Consider the following 17,533-nt stretch of genomic DNA (forward strand, 5'->3'; position numbering starts at 1 on the left):
TAAAGGACTCCACGCAGTCCTTCCATGTAAAACTTATAGTTGGCCCTCCAAATATATACATATACCCTCAGTTCTCCATATTTGTGGTTTCTCTGTATCTGCAGTTCCATGTCTGCCTGTGGATCCTGTTGTTCAGTCATTCAGTTGTGTCCAACTCTTTGTGACCCCACGGACTGCAGACACCAGGCTTCCCTGTTCTTTACCATCTCCCGGAGCTTGCTCAAACTCATGTTCATTGAGTTGATGATGTCATCCAACCATCTTGTCCTCTGTTGTCCCCTTCTCCTCCTGCCTTCAATCTTTCCCAGCATCAAGGTCTTTTCTAAAGAGTTGGTTCATCGCATCAGGTGGTCAAAGTATTGGAGCTTCAGCATCAGTCCTTCCAATGAATATTCAAGATTGATTTCCTTTAGGATTGACTGGTTAGATCTCTTTGCAGTCCAAGGGACTCTCAAGAGTCTTCTCCAACACCACAGTTCAAAAGAATCAATTCTTTGGCAGTCAGCTTTCCTTATGGTCCATCTCTCATATCCATATATGACTACTGGAAAATCCTGTAGTACTGTAGTATTAACTAGTGGGGAAAAAATTCACATATAAGTAGACCTATGCAGTTCAAACTTGTGTTGTTCAGAGGTGAGCTATAATTCTTTCTATTCCTGGTTAGGGACTCCTAGTACATAATAATGAGACAGCTGGATTAAATGACTGTTAATCAAGTCTCCTGACTTCCCTTGAGAATTAAAATCTCTTTTGGTGTTTTATCTTACAGAACATAAGTTATACACTAGCTGAGAATAATAAGTGCACTTTGAGTTTTTGTCAGTGAAAACCTGTACTGTTTGTTTCCATGTGTGATTCTTTTTTCTTTCAAAGTAATATATGTTAGCGAAAGGGACATTTGGGCTTCCCTGCTGGCTCAGTGGTAAGGAATCCACCTGCAATGGACGGATTACAGGAGACTCGGGTTTGATCCCTGTGTTGGGAAGATCCCCTGGAGAAGGGAATGGCAGCCCACTCCAATATTCTTGCCTGGAGAATCCCATGGAGAGAGAAGCCTGGTGGGCTACAGTCAGTAGGGTCGAAAAGAGTTGGAAAAGTGACTTAGCATGCATGCAAAGGGACATTTAAGACCTTCGAGTAGGACTTAAATTTATTTGCTTTAAAATGAATAGTTTTGCTTTTTCAATGAACTTTAGTAATTACCAAAGAGAAAAAGGAGCCTAATTTCTTTATTATGACCTTCAGTCAGAATGATGAACAGAATTTAATTTGGAGAAAGTATTCTTTAAAAGCTAATATGTCAATTTACTGGCTTCTCCCTTTGACTAGAATTTATATTTCAGCATTAAAACATATGGTAAGTTCCAAATTCTCTTGAATTATGTGTAAAAGATGAAAAAGAACTAGATTATTTTCTTCTAACATACTGAACTGAACTTAATTCTTAAGGTACTCTTCTGGTGTTTGGAAAATACTTTGTATAGGGATGTAAATTATAGCAGTTCACATCTCTTCATTTTCTATGTAACTGTGTTTCTTACCTAAAAATGTGTAACTATCACCCACCAAAGCTTAAGCATGTTCAATTACAAAATGAGGCTACAGTCATTATCCTTTAAAACTATGCCTCCATGCACCTGCTCATTCTGTGCTCTTTTCCTGAGATACTGTAACCCATAGTTCCCACATGTGTCTCCATATAGAATAATATGGGCATCTTGAAAACATCCCCAAGTCCAGGTCACATCCTAGGCTAATTAAATCATATTCCTGGAACACAGGCATCAGGAGTTTTTAAAATCCCTAGGTGGTTGCAATGTGCTACCAAGTTTGAGAAACACCACCTCAACCAACTTGTTCTCAAACTTGCATTCATCCTTCCCATCTCGGTTGATAGGATATATCTGAAGCCCTCTCTTGGCCGTCCCATTATCCCTCCTGCATACCTCTACTATACCAAGCATAAAGTTCATCTGTTCCCTCAAACTATAATAAGATGCTATTTTTAGGTTTAAATCCCAGAGTGTAACTCTGTGCTTGTGTAAGGGAGTACTCAATAAATAAATTTATGGGACAAATAACCTCTTCCTAATAAAACTAAAGCAAAAACATACAATATTTATATTGCTATGGAGAAAGTTTAAGATGTGTTTTAGGATAATATTTCACTTGATGGTCAACATCTCATATTTAGGAAAACATGTCATCATACCAATGAAAATAAATCCATATCTAAACATCAAAGAGAATCATAAAATATACTTTAATTACCTACAAAACTGCATTATTTATTACAATAAGCACAGAAAAACATTTCCTGTGGTAAGAAACATCTAAAACAACTCATCCTTTCTCAGTTCCAGTTCCATCTTGAGTGGACTGTGTTGTTTTCCAAAGCAATCCTTCCTGAATTTTATGTTGTTTCAGGGGTTTATAAAACTGATTTTTAAGAATTTTAAAGTACTTAGTTTACAAAGTGTAAGATGTGAAGAGTCTATGTTTATCATGGTATTCATACTAATAACATGATTATGATTTTAAAAATTCATATAGTAAATTTTGCTATAATAAAATCCTAGACAATAAACTCAATCTTGAACACATGTTTTTTAAAAGTGGTTTAAAATATTTTACTCCCTGGGTTACCTAATTTCTTCAAATTGCAGCAATGCTTCACAATCCAACGTTATTCTTTATCTGCTAGATTTTTATGCATGAAGCCTGAAAAAAATAATCAGATTTAGGAACTGTTTTCCATGATAGTGTTATATTTCTCACTTGTCTCATTTATCTTCACATATGAAAACTTGGGTTATCTCATTAGATATCAAATTAAGACCTTGTCAACTATTGTTTAATATGTACTGATTCTGAATGCACATTAAAGTCAAAAATGAGAGGAAAAATATAAACCTCCATTTTTAAATGTCAACGTTGCAATCAACTACTAAACAAAATTTTTAATTTAGTCTATTAATTAAACACAACTAATTCAAACGGCAGTCCTTGGAACATAGTTCTTGTCCTCCTTCCCACAAAGGAGTCATGACTTTAAATCATGAGTGCAATAGCCTTAGAAACTGTTTTGCTTTATCCGAAATAAGCTCCGAATGGATTATACATTGCGGAAAGATAAAAAAAGATCACCATCCCCAATATTCAGTTCTAATGTCATTGTTCTCAAAATGTAAAAGCTGTGAATGAAACAACTATTTCTAGTAAGCTTCGGCTGTGAACACAAAACGGAATTTCTTCTGCCATGTAAACAAGGCACAGAGGCATACCTTCAACAGGTAACTTTTTTTGGATCAAACTATATGTTTAGATAAAAAGAGCAGGGTAATTTTAAAGCTGGCTTCTGTTAGCATAAATCTGATTTGGAGTAGTGTCCTTTCTCAGGCCCTCGGTTTCCTTGTCTCCTTGTCACTTCCAGAGGCACCTCATCACTCCCTTAGTGAGGGGCCCCGTGGGCGTTACTGCCGCCCCTGGCGAGGGCTCACCGGATTAGCAGGCAACAGAAGACCTAGGAGGGTAGAAGCCCCGGCGCGGGGAGCGGGTAGTTTTGTGAGTTGCGGGCCTGGAGGCCAGGTGGAGGCTGGTTCCTCTCTCGTCTCCAGTCCCCAGAAGCTGGTCCAAGTGGCGCAGCCTGGCTGGAAAGGAGTAACCTACTCCTTCCCTAGACCCAACAATTAAAAGGTGGCCCCCCAAAATCTCCATCTCCTATCTTGAGTCTTAGTGCCCTAAAAATACCTTCCATTGGCCTTTTGCATCACTCCCTCGGCTACCCTCGGCTACCATCGAGAGCAGAGGGGTAAAAATAATGTCCGAGAGGTCACTGGCGCTAAAACCACAGCGGACAGAGGCTGTGTCTACCTGAAGACCTGGAGAGGCAGTTAGCGGGGAAGGCTTGCCTTCCTCGGCGGGGCCTCCTCCATTGAGCATAAAACCGGCGAAAGACCGGCGTCCTGAGGGGTGGATGGGCAGGTGGGTGCGGGACGGGAGGACTGGAGGAAGTAATCGCTAAGCCGCCTCCGCTGGGACCGCCTCCTCGCCCAGTGGCCTCCCCTCCGTCGTTCCGAATTGCTAAAACGAAGCTCAGGCCAAACTGCCGCCCCCAGCCAGCCGGACTGAGCTCGGGAGGCAGAGATACCCGGGAGCGAAGGCCGGTGTCAGAGGGGGCCATTAGGCGAGAACTGGGGGGAGCTGACAGTGTCCCCTCGCGCCTCCGTCTCCGTTTTGCTGGGGAGAGCCTAGATGGCTGCGGTCCTAACATAGCATCCATCTGCGGCTCGCCTCCCTCCCCAGGACCCCGGAGGCGTGGCGAGCTCGGCTTTCTCCCGCCTCTGACTCGCGGCACCCCTCCGCGGGACGCTTGGTTGGGCCCGGGGCGGGGCCTGCAGGCGCTCCACGTGCGGTTGCGAGCTCCACGCTCTGCTGCTGCGGCTTTGCCACTGCCCCCGCCACCTCGGGGCGGGCTGGAGGCGGAGCCTCAGGGGGCGGGGCGGGAGGCGTGGGCGGGGCGGACGTGGAGCGCTCGTCTGGCTGCCCGGGGCAAGGGGCTGAGACAGTGGGGCAGGCGCGGCGCCGACAGGAAGGCAAGGAGAGCTGGGAGTAGTCTGACGCCCGGTGCTGCGGACCTTCTCCGAGGTAAGAGCAGGAGCCGGGTACCCGGGAACTCCCCTGGCCGACCTCCAAGACGGCCACCGCGCCCCGGCCGCTCATTCTGCCCCCTGCCGGCCGGGCGGCGGCGGAGGCTGGACGGGACCTCGGGAGGGCTTCTGGAAGTCGCGAGCCCCAGCCCAGGAGGTGTCCCCTTCTCCGCGTCTTTCTTCTCCTTCTCCTCCCTCTCTCAGCTCTGGGCGTCGGGCACTGGACTGGAAGGAAGGTCGCTTCTCGGCGAGTCGGAGCTCGCCCACGCCGGGAAGGGAGGACGGGGCCCCGGGGCAGCCGAACCGGGCAGCGAAGAAGGCGCAGAGCCTCGGGCAGCCTCTGCGGCGAGGCGGGAGGCCGATCGGGACTGCGGGCTGCGACCACGGGATCGGTGCTCGCGCTCGGCTCCCGGGTGGTCGGGCTGGGGACGCCTGCCCGTCACGCCCCGTTGCTGTGTCCGGGCTGCTGGGCCAGCTCTTGAGTCCCGAATTCCTGGGTGCCGCCTGTTGTGCGCGCGCCGGCCCGGGCAGCCCGGCTGCGTGAGGGGATCTGAGCGCGGCGTCTGTCCCACCGTCCCCGTAAGTCCCTGGTCTGGGGAGCCGGAGACTGAGCTCGCGCTCGGCGACGCCGGAAGGGGGCCTCGGTGGGATGAGAGTGGGGGGCGCGGCCTGCAGTATTTGGGTTCCTGGAGGAGCTAGCGACGCGCAGGCCCGACTCCGGGCCGAGGAGACCCCCAGCTTGTGCCCGAGGAGAGCCAGGAGCTGTCAGGGATGGACAGCTGGGGGCCACCCGAGTGAGGTCCACGGGAATTACAGCAACCCTCTAGTCCCGGGACAGCATAATCTAATGGTGAGGGCGTTTTCTTGAAGGCAGGAAGAAATGGAAAGCTGTCAAAATAAGCACATTTTAAAGTTGAGGTGAAAGTTGGCGAATTTTCAGGCCGTGCAGTTGTTTAGTTAGTGTCCAAAGAAATATTAGCTCCTTGACATCCTTTTCGTTTGGAATTCTAGCAAAAATCTGTTTTGCCAGTATTTCCCTCAGGAGTTGTGCATTGCCCACAGCAGGGAAGAAAAACTTAAGCAAGCGTTCTCAGGTTGCTTCTAACTTCAAGTTTGTGCGCTCTAACCTTTTTGAGTGTTCAGAAAAAGTATCTCTTGCTGGATTTCTCATGTAGATTCCGCCTCTTTTTCTCTGGGACCTGGCAATGTTTGTTTATTGGTTTTTGTAAGCATCTATATAAATTTAGTCCTTGCACGAAATACTCCCCCGTTGCCACAGGGTGTAGTTTAGGGATTAGAGAATTCTATTGGAGAAAGCTGCTAGTGGCTTCATTTTCCAAGAATGTAAGTCATTTCCTTTCTGTGATTTCAGGGAGTTGATATTTCACAGCATCAAAACTTTGTGGGGAAAATTTTCCGTAATACATCTGTCATTAAAAAGGCTTTTGACTTTTGGATTTCTCTTCTTAGAACAGAGCATAAGTTTAGGCTCAGCACTGTTAGAGGATCAGAAGTTTTTCAGAATCTACAGCATTATGAAACTATTGTAGAAAGTAATTTTAACAGGCACCAAAACCTACAGACCGCCTGCCGGGTAGAAGGTGGGGGAGGGGAGAAGAACAGAAGAGAGAGGCAGGAAAACAGATGCTTGTGCTGTTGTCCTTTGTAGTAAAAAAAAAAAAAAAAACTTCTAGCACTTAATCATTTTTCCTTGGGTGTGGTTTTGAGAAATAGAAGTATTATGTTAAAAATGAAAATACTCCACAATATGAGACAGCTGACATTTGAATGCTCTTTCAGTATGTTTGTAAATATATTGGATTTATATTTCATATTAAAATGGACTTCTGGGATTATTAGATGAGAAGGGTCCCCCAGGGAATATCTGCTATCCAGTTACCTGCGGGATATCTTTTCCAGAAAGCAGACTGTCTGTAATATGAACTAATTCTCCCCACCCCACCAAGCCCCCCCCTTGAATTGCTTGTAAGAGTGCCTGAGATCTGACACTGATGGACCACAGTAATCAGCAGTTCTTGCAGGGCCCCAAACACTCTAAGGGACAGGAAATCTTTCTCTGCTTCTACCCCCCTCCTTTTTGGGGGGCAACGGGGGTGGGTAAGCTACTAGCCTCAAATACATAATTTGAACTTGAGAATTAAGATGCTCCTGGCTCTACCGGAAAACCTAATGGGCCAGGATAAAAACTGTTGCTTCTGAAAGGGAAATGTCCATGTGCTAGGTACTAAGTTTTAGCTACAAGTTCTTTAAAAACTCATTCAAATGGACTAGCTAAATTGGAAGGGGAGGTGGGGAAGTGTAGAGCTTTTTGAGATTCTGAACTTTGTTTCCACTTTTAACTACACTTATAAAGTTTTTGGCTTTCAAAACTTATGACATAATAGACTCTGTAGCCTTTTGTGGCAGATGCTTGAAATGAAAGTTTCAAACAAAATTGTTTTTGACTAGGCTATCAAGTTCAGAGTTTAGTGTAAATCCTGTCTCACAACTAACTTTTTTGATAAAGGAATTCTTTGTAGTTTTCAAGTTGGATGTTGCACATTTTGATTTCTGAGGCTGTGGGTTAAAAAAAAGAAAAAGCTAAAACCTGCAAACAATTATTTTAATACATGAAAGCCTGTACCAAGGAAAGATTCAGTCCAGATGTAAAAATGTATGTGAATTTTAGATTTGTATGATCTCAACCAGTTTCCCCTTTTGTTGATGAGGCTGCCTGGATCCCAGATGGCATTTGCAAATTATCCCTTAGGTGGTTTTCAGAGTTCAGAACTAAATTTCACCAGCCTTCTCTAGTCATTTTAATATTGTCTCAAGTCTTCTAAAGGATAGAAAGTTTTCTGCACTTATGGAAAGATGAATTTTTCCTACTACTCATTAATACCAACCCCATAAATGCCCTGGTTTGGTAGATGAAGACTGTGGGGAAACTGGAGGTGTTAATTATTATTTTAAAATAATATATTAAAAATATATTATTAAGAGGTACAAACCTCCAGTTTAAGTATTATGTATCCTTTGGGCAGAGTATAGAAGCTTTGGGTTTTGTTTACGCAGTTACAACTTCTTTTAAGGAAAAAAAAAAGTTTTAAGTGTGTTTATAATCTTCAATAGAATCTTGTTGTAACACAGTTTGTGGTTTCTGATACAGCAATTTGTATGACATACCTCTACCCTTCTTTCTCAACAAGAAACAAGAAACACAACTTACAGGAAAACTCCAGTGTTTTTTTATCTTGTACTCCCAATAACAGAGTTATAAAGGGTGTGTGTCATACATTAGCAGTGATATATTTTTAGGAAGTCTTTGTATAATTATAGAATTATACATTTTGAGTTGTTTGATTACATTGTATTTGTGTGTGAAACAATCTAGTGTAGGAGGAGGAAAAGGAAAGATTTAGTGAAGGAATTTATGAGTGATAAAATTTTAGTTAAAATGTATCTTTCCTAAAACCCAAATAGGAAAAAATGGTATTGTTGGCCTCTGTAGTTAAACTTTGGTATAGGGAGTAGTTGAGAGGGCCTGTTGAATTGCACATTATGCTGAGGAAGAGGCTTTGGGGGCCTATAAAAATAAGTAGAAACAAGTTAAAGGGATAATTTGAGAGGAAGGAAGAAGTAGAAAACTGGACATTGAATTGCAAGGAAAATCTAAACTTAGAAGGATGAGTATTGAGGTAAAGACTGAAGTGGGGAAAGCTTTATATTTAAAAGTGGAAATTAAAGAATAAGGTCTTCTCAGCTGAGAGAAAAAGAATTAGAACTAAGGTGCACTGTAAGGTCTATATACAACATGAAATAGTGCTTCTGTCCTGGAAACCTTGCCTGAGTTTGTGTTGAATCACTAGTTTGGTGTTATAAATATTGCATTCAGAGATTGGATGCTTATCACTGTCCTTTCTTCCCCTACACCCCTCTCCCACCACTTCACATTTCAAAGGCTGGAAGCATTTTTCATCTAAACTCTGATGATTTGAGAAATATTTAATTAGTTCTCTAGCATTTGAGAGATCTGCTAATGCCCACCCCCTACGCTCTGGGTCCAGAGGACTCTCCAGCTGTAAGGGCTGAATTTATCATTAAGTTTTGAGTGAAAACAAGCAATCTGTGGTTCCAATTATCTTGTATGATTTAGTGGTGTAATTTCTTCTGCTGGAACTTTGTGTCCTATCACTTTTCATATGTATCAGATGGACCAGTCATGCAGTATACAGTACTGATCAAAGAGGGATCACAGAACACTGGGGAAGGGAAAGAAATCAGTAATCTGACAGCTGGTTGTATCACGTAAGGAGGAAAATGTTGTGCCAAAACATTCACAGAGGTGCGAAACACTGCGCAAAGGAGATGGCATTGTTTTCCAGAGCGTCCTTGGTGTTGTCTGTATCACAGCATTTTCTGGAATGCCTTTCCCCACCTATGTGGCCTTACCCAGCAGAGTTTATCTATACAGCAAGAATCTAGGTAGAGATGTAGTCATTAACCAGGTCATTTCATTAATGTGATAATGATAAGTCTTGACCAAAAGTATCTACTTCGAGCCTCAGTATTCCAATTAGATTATCTTTTGATGTTTTCAGATGTTTTCTACTAACATTGCCTTTGTTCACAGATGTTATAGAAGTTTGAGCAGTCATGTTTTACTGGCATATGAAGATATATGGAAAAGCAACATTTTATACTCCCTTACAGCTGCAGTTTCATGTGAGGGAGGAAATCATTATTAAAATCAAGCAAATTCTGCATGAAGATTTTAGAAAAATTAATGAAGCTTCTCATTTAACTTCTCAGGTAGTTCTTTGTCTGATTCACATTAGATGAAATGTAATTAACTTTCTCCCCCTCTGTTAGCAGCACTTATGCTGCCCAGTTTTAGTCCATGGTTTTTGTTTGAAGAGAGTGGGTGTCCCTGTGGCTTTATTTCTTTGAACTTGTTACTCAGTAATTACATACAGCCAGAAAAATGCACAGATCAGAAGTATACAGCACAAACTGATCATGTTTAGGCAACCAGCATCCAAGTCAAGAAACAGAACTTTTCCAGGTGCCCTTCGCCTGCCCCCGTGCTTCTCCATGCAGTCTTAAACCTTGCCCCAAGGATGACCACTCTTCTGACTTTTATTGTCATGTTGTCATTCAGTTGCTATGTCCGACTCTTTGTGACCCCGCGACTGCAGCATGCCAGGCTTCCCTGTCCTCCACTATCTCCTGGTGTTTGCTTAAACTCATGTCCTTTGAGTTGGTGATGCTATTTTAACCTGTTCTTGGGCTGCATTTAAATGCAATCAAATGTAAGTTCTTTTTCGTGTCTTCTTTAACTCAACATAGTGTCATGTCCAAATTGATTTAGGCAGCAGTACTTCTTTTTTCTTTTATTTCTGTGAATAAATATACTGAGTTTATTTATCCATTCTGTTGGTAGACATTGGGTGGTCTGGGGCTGATCTGTGGGGCATGACCTTTTGATGGCTCAAGAAAGAGCACTTTGGAATTGAAAGAATAACCTTAAAAATTAAAAAAAGGAGGGGGGAGAAGAGTAAGAAAAAAATGCTCCAGAAACATGAGAGAAAAAAATACAATATCCCAGAAACACTAAAGGCTCAAGTCTCTAGATTCTGTCTAGGCCCATGGAACCCTAGTGTTTCGGGGACACATTTTGGAATATACAACTGGTTGTTGCATTTCACTTGAGAGTTGGCAAGAAGGAAGGGACCTTAGGTGACAGCTAGCCCCTTCATGTTTCAGAGGTGAGGGGAACTAAAGATCCCGAAGACTGAGTGACTCAGAGTCTCACGGCTCATGATAGCGCCAAGAGTAGAAGCTGCTTCTGACTTACAGTTTCATTTAGACTACTGCCATCTGAAGGCTGGAACTCAGCCCCTGACTCTGTGGTCCAAGCAGTGAGTCCACTGGCCTGGAGGCTGGGGTGCCCTTTCCTGAGCCACACAAAGGTATCCTATGGCTCTGTTCGGATAGAGGCAGACCTCCCCAGAGGAAAGGGGGCTGTGGCCAGTGAAGCAGAATTGCACTTCCTCAAGCCTGCTGTGTCTCTGCCCCTACACACAACCCTTGGAATTTTTCTTTAATCCCCTTTTCCTTCTGCCCTCTCTATCAGGGCTCTCCAGTGAGACTTTGGGTTGTAAGTGCCAAGTAGGTGATATCTTGAGATCCTCTACCTGGCTCATTTTATTCATCCATGAATAGTCTAGCGTGCATGCTAAGTCACTTCAGTCATGTCTGACTCTGTTCAACCCCATGGACTGTAGCCTGCCAGGCTCCTCTCTGTCCATGGGATTCTCCAGGCAGGAATACTGGAGTGGGTTACCGTGCCCTCCTGCAGCAGATCTTCCCGACCCAGAGATCAAACCCACGTCTCTTATGTCCAACTTGCGTTGACAGGCAGGTCCCTCACCGCTAGCGCCACCTGGGAAGCCCAAATGGTCTAGGATGGACCCTAATTTCAAAGGACTGCTTTCTAAATATTTTCAGAAGTTTATTCTTAAGAATAAGAGTATATGTAGCTTTTTTCGAGGGCGGCGACTGAGTCTGTGGAGCCACCCCAAGAGCTGGAGCTGCCATATCCCCTCTTCCACTTCCCGCTGCAAACAATAAAAGGTCATTCGTACGGTAAAAAAAAAAAAAAAGAATAAGAGTATATGTAAATACACATACATTTTTGCTTCTTCCTGCCATTATGCCCCCTCTTCTATACACTTTTCTCCTCTATCCCCCCTAATCCCATCAAGTTATCATTTCTTAAATATCCTTGGAAATAGCCAGTTTCTGATTTCTGTCTACTGAAAACAACAGTGAATTTCTGATGCTGAAGTCTATGGCTGTCCCCAGGAAGCACTTATTGTAAAACATAGAGTTATGAGAAATCTAATAGATAAAGTGCTTATGAAGGAAGACTTTTTTTTCCTTGTGTCCCTCAAAATAAAAAAGACATTTTCATGTTTTAAGAAAAGACTCAGAATTTCAACTTAGACTCATTAGCAAGATGGGGGAAAGGTTAAAAAAAAAAAAAAAAACCTGAAGTTTTATAAATGGGAGTAAATAATATAGCCTGCTCAGATCAGATATTGCTCATAAAAGCAAAAACTTAGCATATATGATTTTAGAAAATAAAAGATACCTGGGAAAAGAATGTTCAACATAGGGCCTGACAAGCTACTCACTGAAATTGCTACAGAAAAGTGTAATAAGTTCTGAAGACAAAATGGAAAAGAGGCAATAAAATATAAACGTTGAGAACAAGATTTTTGAGATTAGTTCCCTGGGGTCCAAATCTAGGCTTCACTGTTCTCCAGTGTGTAATCCTTAGGGAAGTTGTTTAACTCTCTGAACCTCTTTTTCCTCATCTATGAAATGAAGATAATAGTAGCAGCTATCTCATAGGCTTGTTTTGATTAAGTGAAATAACAGATGTAAAGCAAGTGGCAGTGTATGACATATAGTAAACAAAGTTAGCACTTATTTAAGACAAAAAGAAATGATGTATAGGAAGATTTCTAGTTCTTGCAAGTCCCTAAGTTTCTGTTTACAAGCAATTGTTCACAGATTTTGTATTTTGATCACATTAAATAGGCAACAAATCGTAGTATTTCTCAGTCACAGATGTTGGGCAATCTATACTGTTGCACTAAGAGCAGCTGGCATGTCCCACTGATCTCTAATTGATCAAGTTATTTTTCCTAACTCCTATCCAGCAGTCTCATTCCCCCAACTTCTGCCTGCTTGCTAATGATTTCTTTCCAGCTGCCAAAAAGTAAATTCAGAGTTTAAAAATTCTCTTTGTAACGAATAATGTTATACAAAGTACTTTTAGACTTAAAGTACCAGTGGTCCATGTCTTTTTATCTTGTACCCTGTAGATTTCATGTGAGTCCTTTTTAAGAAAGCCACTATTACTGGGATGAGGCAATTATTATTCCTCCAGCCCCAACCCCTACCATTATCACAGTTTATATAATGTTAGACCATGTTACGATTTTTTGTTAGGCCCAAAGCTTAAGATTTTTAAACCATTCATTCAAAAAAAAATGAATAGTCTGAAAGTTTCAAAGAGATATTTAAGCAAAACACATTTAAGCACATTAGAAAGACATTTACATCTAACTAGGTTAGTTACAAACCCAGTCAAAATAGGCACAGGGTGCTCCAGAATAATCATGGAGTATCGTTCATTAAAAGGGGAGCATATACCTCAGATAACCCTGTGCCCTGTTACATGTTGTATAATATCTTAAACTTAATAAACCTAGTACTTTAAAAATGTTCGCCAAGTCCATCAAAAAACAACTTCTGTGTGAAGTACTGAGTACTGTGCTGACTACTTAGTGCAAATCCTGCAGAATTGTTTCTTATCTAGGTGAGAGAGCGAAATATATGTGTTTGGAGATGTATTAGATGTTTCCCAGTAAGGACTAAGTGGACTCCTGGAGGAGAACTAATGTTGGCCAAAGATAGGATGGCTCTGGCTTCCCTGGGGCTGCTGCATTTGTTTTGGGTCAGGAGGTCAAGCTGGGATCTTTGTAGTCTTCAAATACAAAGGAATTTTTTTAGCAGCAACAAAAATGTTCAGGATTTGGTGAAAGTCTCAAATTTTAGAAGAAAATAATGAAATTGAAATTATTAAATGTTTAATTAGATTCATTCATTCATTCAACATAATGCATGCCTTCTGTGTGCCTGGCATTGTTCTAGACCCCAGAGCTACAGACAGTGAACAAAATAAAGAAAAAAAGTCTGGCCTTTGTAGAGCTTGTATCCTATTAGGAGATAAATGCTGAACAAACAAAGCTATATAGTACTTTAGAGAGTAGCAAGTGTGTTTGGAGAAAGATTAAGTAGAGTGAGGTAAGTAAGGAACATTAGGCTTGCTGAAGAAGGAAAGCAGGGCCTTTGGTGATTTCAAATAGTGTGGTCATGGTAGGGCTCACTGAGAAGGTGATTTGAGGGCAGAAGTTGGCCATGGGGGATACCTGGGGGAAGAGTGTTGCAGCAGAGGGACCAGGGAAGGCCTTGGGCAGAAGTGTGCTTGGTCTGTTCCAGGACCAGTGAGAAGGCCACAGAGTAGTAGCAGATCAAATTATGGATGTTTGGGGGGCTCATCATGTAGGCCTGCCTGGTGGACCATTATAAGAACGTCAACTTTTACTCTGAGTGAAATGAGAAGTCACTAGAGAGTTTGAAGCAGAGGAGCAACGTGCCTTGACTTGGATTTTAATAGAATCACCAACCACTGTGTTGAGATAGAAATATAGAGTGGGGTGATTAAGGCTGGAAGCAGAGACAAGTTAGCAGCTATTCACAATAATCCAGTTGAGAGACACCACTACCAGTAGAGGAGCTAGTGAGAATTGACTAAGATTTATTTTACAGGTAGAACCAATAAGATTTCCTGGCCAACTCTTTGAGGAATATCAAAGAGAGATCAGAGGAAGGATAACACCAAAGCTTTTTGCATAGTTGTGGAGTTGTCATGAACTGAGATGGGACTCTGATGGAGGAACTGGTTTGGGAAAGATAACCAAGAGCCATTTTGAACATGTTATGTTCAGCTTCCAAGCAGAGAAGTTGAGCAGCTTGTTGGATTCAGAGATCTGGAGTTTAAGGAAGAGGTCCAAGCTAGAGATAGAAATTTGGAAGTCACCAGCGGACTTTGGATGAAATCATATAGGGAGTGTACGTAGACAGGGAAAACAGTCCATGAACCAAAGCTTAGGTCATATCAGTATTTATAGTTTGTGGAAAAGAAGAAATTTCATAAAATTTATCTTAAGCCAAAGGAAATATGCACATATTTCTGACATAGTGGACCTAATTGTTTCCATTCTCTAAGTAATAGTGTTAATATTAGTAGATATTAATTCTATTGATCCATACTATGGGAGGAAGAAACTATGAGTTACTTTTTCTGTGATGAAGGACTTGGGCTGAGCCTGAGGCACTTCAGGCTTTAGAGGGTGAGTTGATAAGCTGCTAAGTTGCTTCAGTCATGCCTGACTCTTGGCGACCCCATGAACTGCAGCCTGCTAGGCTCCCCTGTCCATAGGATGCACCAGGCAAGAATACTGGAGTGGGTTACCATGCTCTGCTCCAGGAGATCTTCCCAGCTTAGGGATCGAACCTGCCTCTCTTACATCTCCTGCATTGGCAGGTGGGTTCTTTACCAATAGTGCCACCTGGGAAAGAACAAGTAAAGATTACTGAGAAGGAGCAGTCAGAGGGACAAAAGGGAAATTAAAAGAATATGCCTAAAGTCAATAAAGAAGGAATCTCAGGGAGGAGAGAGTGAATCAGTGATATCATGTCAAGTAGCTTGAAGACTGAGAGTTGCTTGTTGGATTTAGCAACCTCAGGGTCACTGGTGAACTTGACAAGAGTTATGGTAGTGGAGGAATAGGGACAAAAACCTGATTGGAGTGGGCTCAAGAATGAAAAGCCAAGCCTCAGAATGGGAGAAAATAATAGCAAATGAAACAAAGGATTAATTTCCAAAATATACAAGCAGCTCTTACAACTCAATACCAGAAAAACAAACAGCCCAATCAAAAAGTGGGAAAAAGACCTAAACAGACATTTCTCCATAGAAGACACACAGATGGCTAACAAGCACATGAAAAGATACTCAGCATCACTCATTATTATAGAAATGCAAGTCAAAACTACAATGAGATACCACTCACACCAGTCAGAATGGCCATCATCAGAAAGTCTGCAAACAATAAATGCTGGAAAGGGTGTGGGAAAAAGGGAACACTCTTTCTCTGTTGGTGGGAATGTAAATTGATACAGTCGCTGTGGAGGATGGTATGGAGATTCCTTAAAAAACTAAGACTAAAACCACCATATGACCCAGCAATCCTACTCCTAAGCATATACCCTGAGGAAACCAAAATTGAAAAACACACAAGTATCCCATTGTTCATTGCAGCACTATTTACAATAGCTAGAACATGGAAGCAACCTGGATGTTCATCCACATATGAATGGATAAGGAAGGTGTTATAGTATGTATACACCATGGAATATTACTTAGCCATGAAAAGGAACACATTTGAGTCAGTTCTAATGAGGTGGATGAACCCAGAGCCTATTATACAGGGTGAAGTGAGTCAGAAAGAGAGAGAGAAATATCGTATTCTAACACATATATACAGAATCTAGAAAAATGGTACTGAAGAATTTATCTACAGGGCAGCAATAGACAAACAGACAGAGAATAGACTTATGGACATGGGGAGAAGGGAGGAGAGGGCGAGATGTATAAAGAGAGTAACATGGAAACTTACATTATTATATGTAAAACAGATAACCAACGGGAATTTGCTGTATGGCTCAGGAAAGTCAAACGGGTGCTCTGTATCAACCTAGAGGGGTGGGATGGGGAGGAAGATGGGATAGAGGTTCAAAAAGGAGGGGATATATGTATACCTATGGCTGATTCATGTTAAGGTTTGACAGAAAACAACAAAAGTCTGTAAAACAAGTATCCTTCAATTAAAAAATAAATTTTAAAAAATCAGGAAGAAGTAAAATTTAAAAAAAGAATGAAAAGCTTATTAAGGTAATTCTTATTTTCAGTTCAGTTTCTTATACTATAGATATTCAGTATTGTAAGTGAATATATTTTAATATGTCTGATAAAATGTGGGTAGGGACTTCAGAATGCTGAAGGCTATGAGGGTCTTCAACAGGTTCTTCTGACAGAAATGGGGAGCCTCTGAGTTTCCCACTAATAGAGTTATGGTAGAATCATTTTGTTTCTAGTGACATGTTTTTTAATTCAACCCATGATCATTTCTTATTCAAAGGATACAGCAGAGCCAAGGTGACACATGTGCTTTAGCTTTTTTTCAGTAATGATGATAGATTTGAGTTGACCAGTCTACACATCATGGTACCCTACAGGCCTGAAAACTTTCATTCATGGAGTGGATGACTCAGGTTAGGGGTTCTCAGGGACCAGAGCAAATTGAGTAGTAGAAACATTGCTTGTTTAATGTTTCTTTTATACTTTGATGACTTTCATTGTGAATATTATTTCAAGGCATGTGATTAAGCAATTTTCATAGTTCTGTATTTTATATCATAATTATGCACTAAGAATTTTCTCACTTGGGAATTACCTTTGAATTATAATTCTAACTTTCTGTAATACTGTCATCAAAACGAATCAACAGGTCTCTGATACTAATTATCTTTTCTTTCTCTAAGCTTATTGAAATGCTAAAGCATAGGCCTTTAATGCTTAAGTATTGTTTTTGGATAGTTAAAAGCTTATAGTGATTGGTAGAATTAAAACATTGTTACATTTATTTGAGTGCTGCTTGGTAATGAAAGTATACTGCATAATAAGTCTTTAGAAAGTTGCTAATTATGGGAAAATGCTGGAAAGGGTATGAACTTTTCCTTTGTAGCAGATTATGGCACATGTCTTTTGAGAAGTGGAGCTCCAGTGATTATATGTGTGTTTCTAGTGGGTTGTGGTATACACATATAATGTCAGCATTCTCTTAGGTCCTGCTCCATCAACACTGTTTTTTCACTGTCATTTTGAATGTTATTTCAGCTGAAGCTTATAAGTCACTCTTCAGTTAGTTAAATGAAAGAAATTGGCCTGTAACAGAGAAATACTTACACAAGACCAATGTGAAATAATTTGGCAGTGCTGAGTGTATTACATGATAAATACTGGAGTATGCAGAGGTATAAACCTAAGCAAATTATGAAATAAATGTGAAATCTCTTAAGTCAGTGACTGCAGGATGAAGTCCAGATCTCTCATCGTGGAATTCTACATGGCAAAGCGGTGTGGTAAGCCTGTGGTGCACCAGCAGGATTGGCTGCAAACA

General features: G+C 41.6%; 2 protein-coding genes across 6 annotated transcripts in view; one reads left to right on the top strand and one right to left on the bottom strand.

The window, feature by feature from the left end:
• Positions 1–526: 526 nt before the first annotated feature.
• Positions 527–4,268, bottom strand: LOC122443481 (putative uncharacterized protein FRMD6-AS1). 2 transcript variants are annotated; one of them, XM_043471671.1, is made up of 3 exons: positions 3,877–4,268; positions 2,650–2,724; positions 527–574 (listed from the first exon to the last, which is right to left on the bottom strand). In XM_043471671.1, exons 1-2 carry the CDS (start codon positions 4,184–4,186, stop codon positions 2,690–2,692), a joined length of 345 nt encoding a protein of 114 aa, XP_043327606.1. In that variant the 5' UTR covers positions 4,187–4,268; the 3' UTR covers positions 527–574; positions 2,650–2,689. The 2 variants fall into 2 exon arrangements, with proteins under 2 accessions (XP_043327606.1, XP_043327605.1); XM_043471670.1 differs by lacking the exon at positions 527–574 and having other exon boundaries at positions 2,286–2,724.
• Positions 4,269–4,501: 233 nt separating this feature from the next.
• Positions 4,502–17,533, top strand: part of FRMD6 (FERM domain containing 6) — a 78,156-nt gene continuing 65,124 nt past the window's right edge. For 2 of the 4 annotated variants that reach the window (XM_043471666.1, XM_043471669.1), the window contains exon 1: positions 4,502–4,650. The gene's annotated coding sequence lies outside the window, so the exon portion shown is untranslated. Of the gene's footprint in view, positions 4,651–5,101; positions 5,232–17,533 lie in introns of those variants that run through there. The other 2 variants (XM_043471667.1, XM_043471668.1) reach the window with 2 other exon arrangements.

This window comes from Cervus canadensis, chromosome 6 (assembly GCF_019320065.1).
Source record: "Cervus canadensis isolate Bull #8, Minnesota chromosome 6, ASM1932006v1, whole genome shotgun sequence".
Classification (NCBI taxonomy): Eukaryota; Metazoa; Chordata; class Mammalia; order Artiodactyla; family Cervidae; genus Cervus; species Cervus canadensis.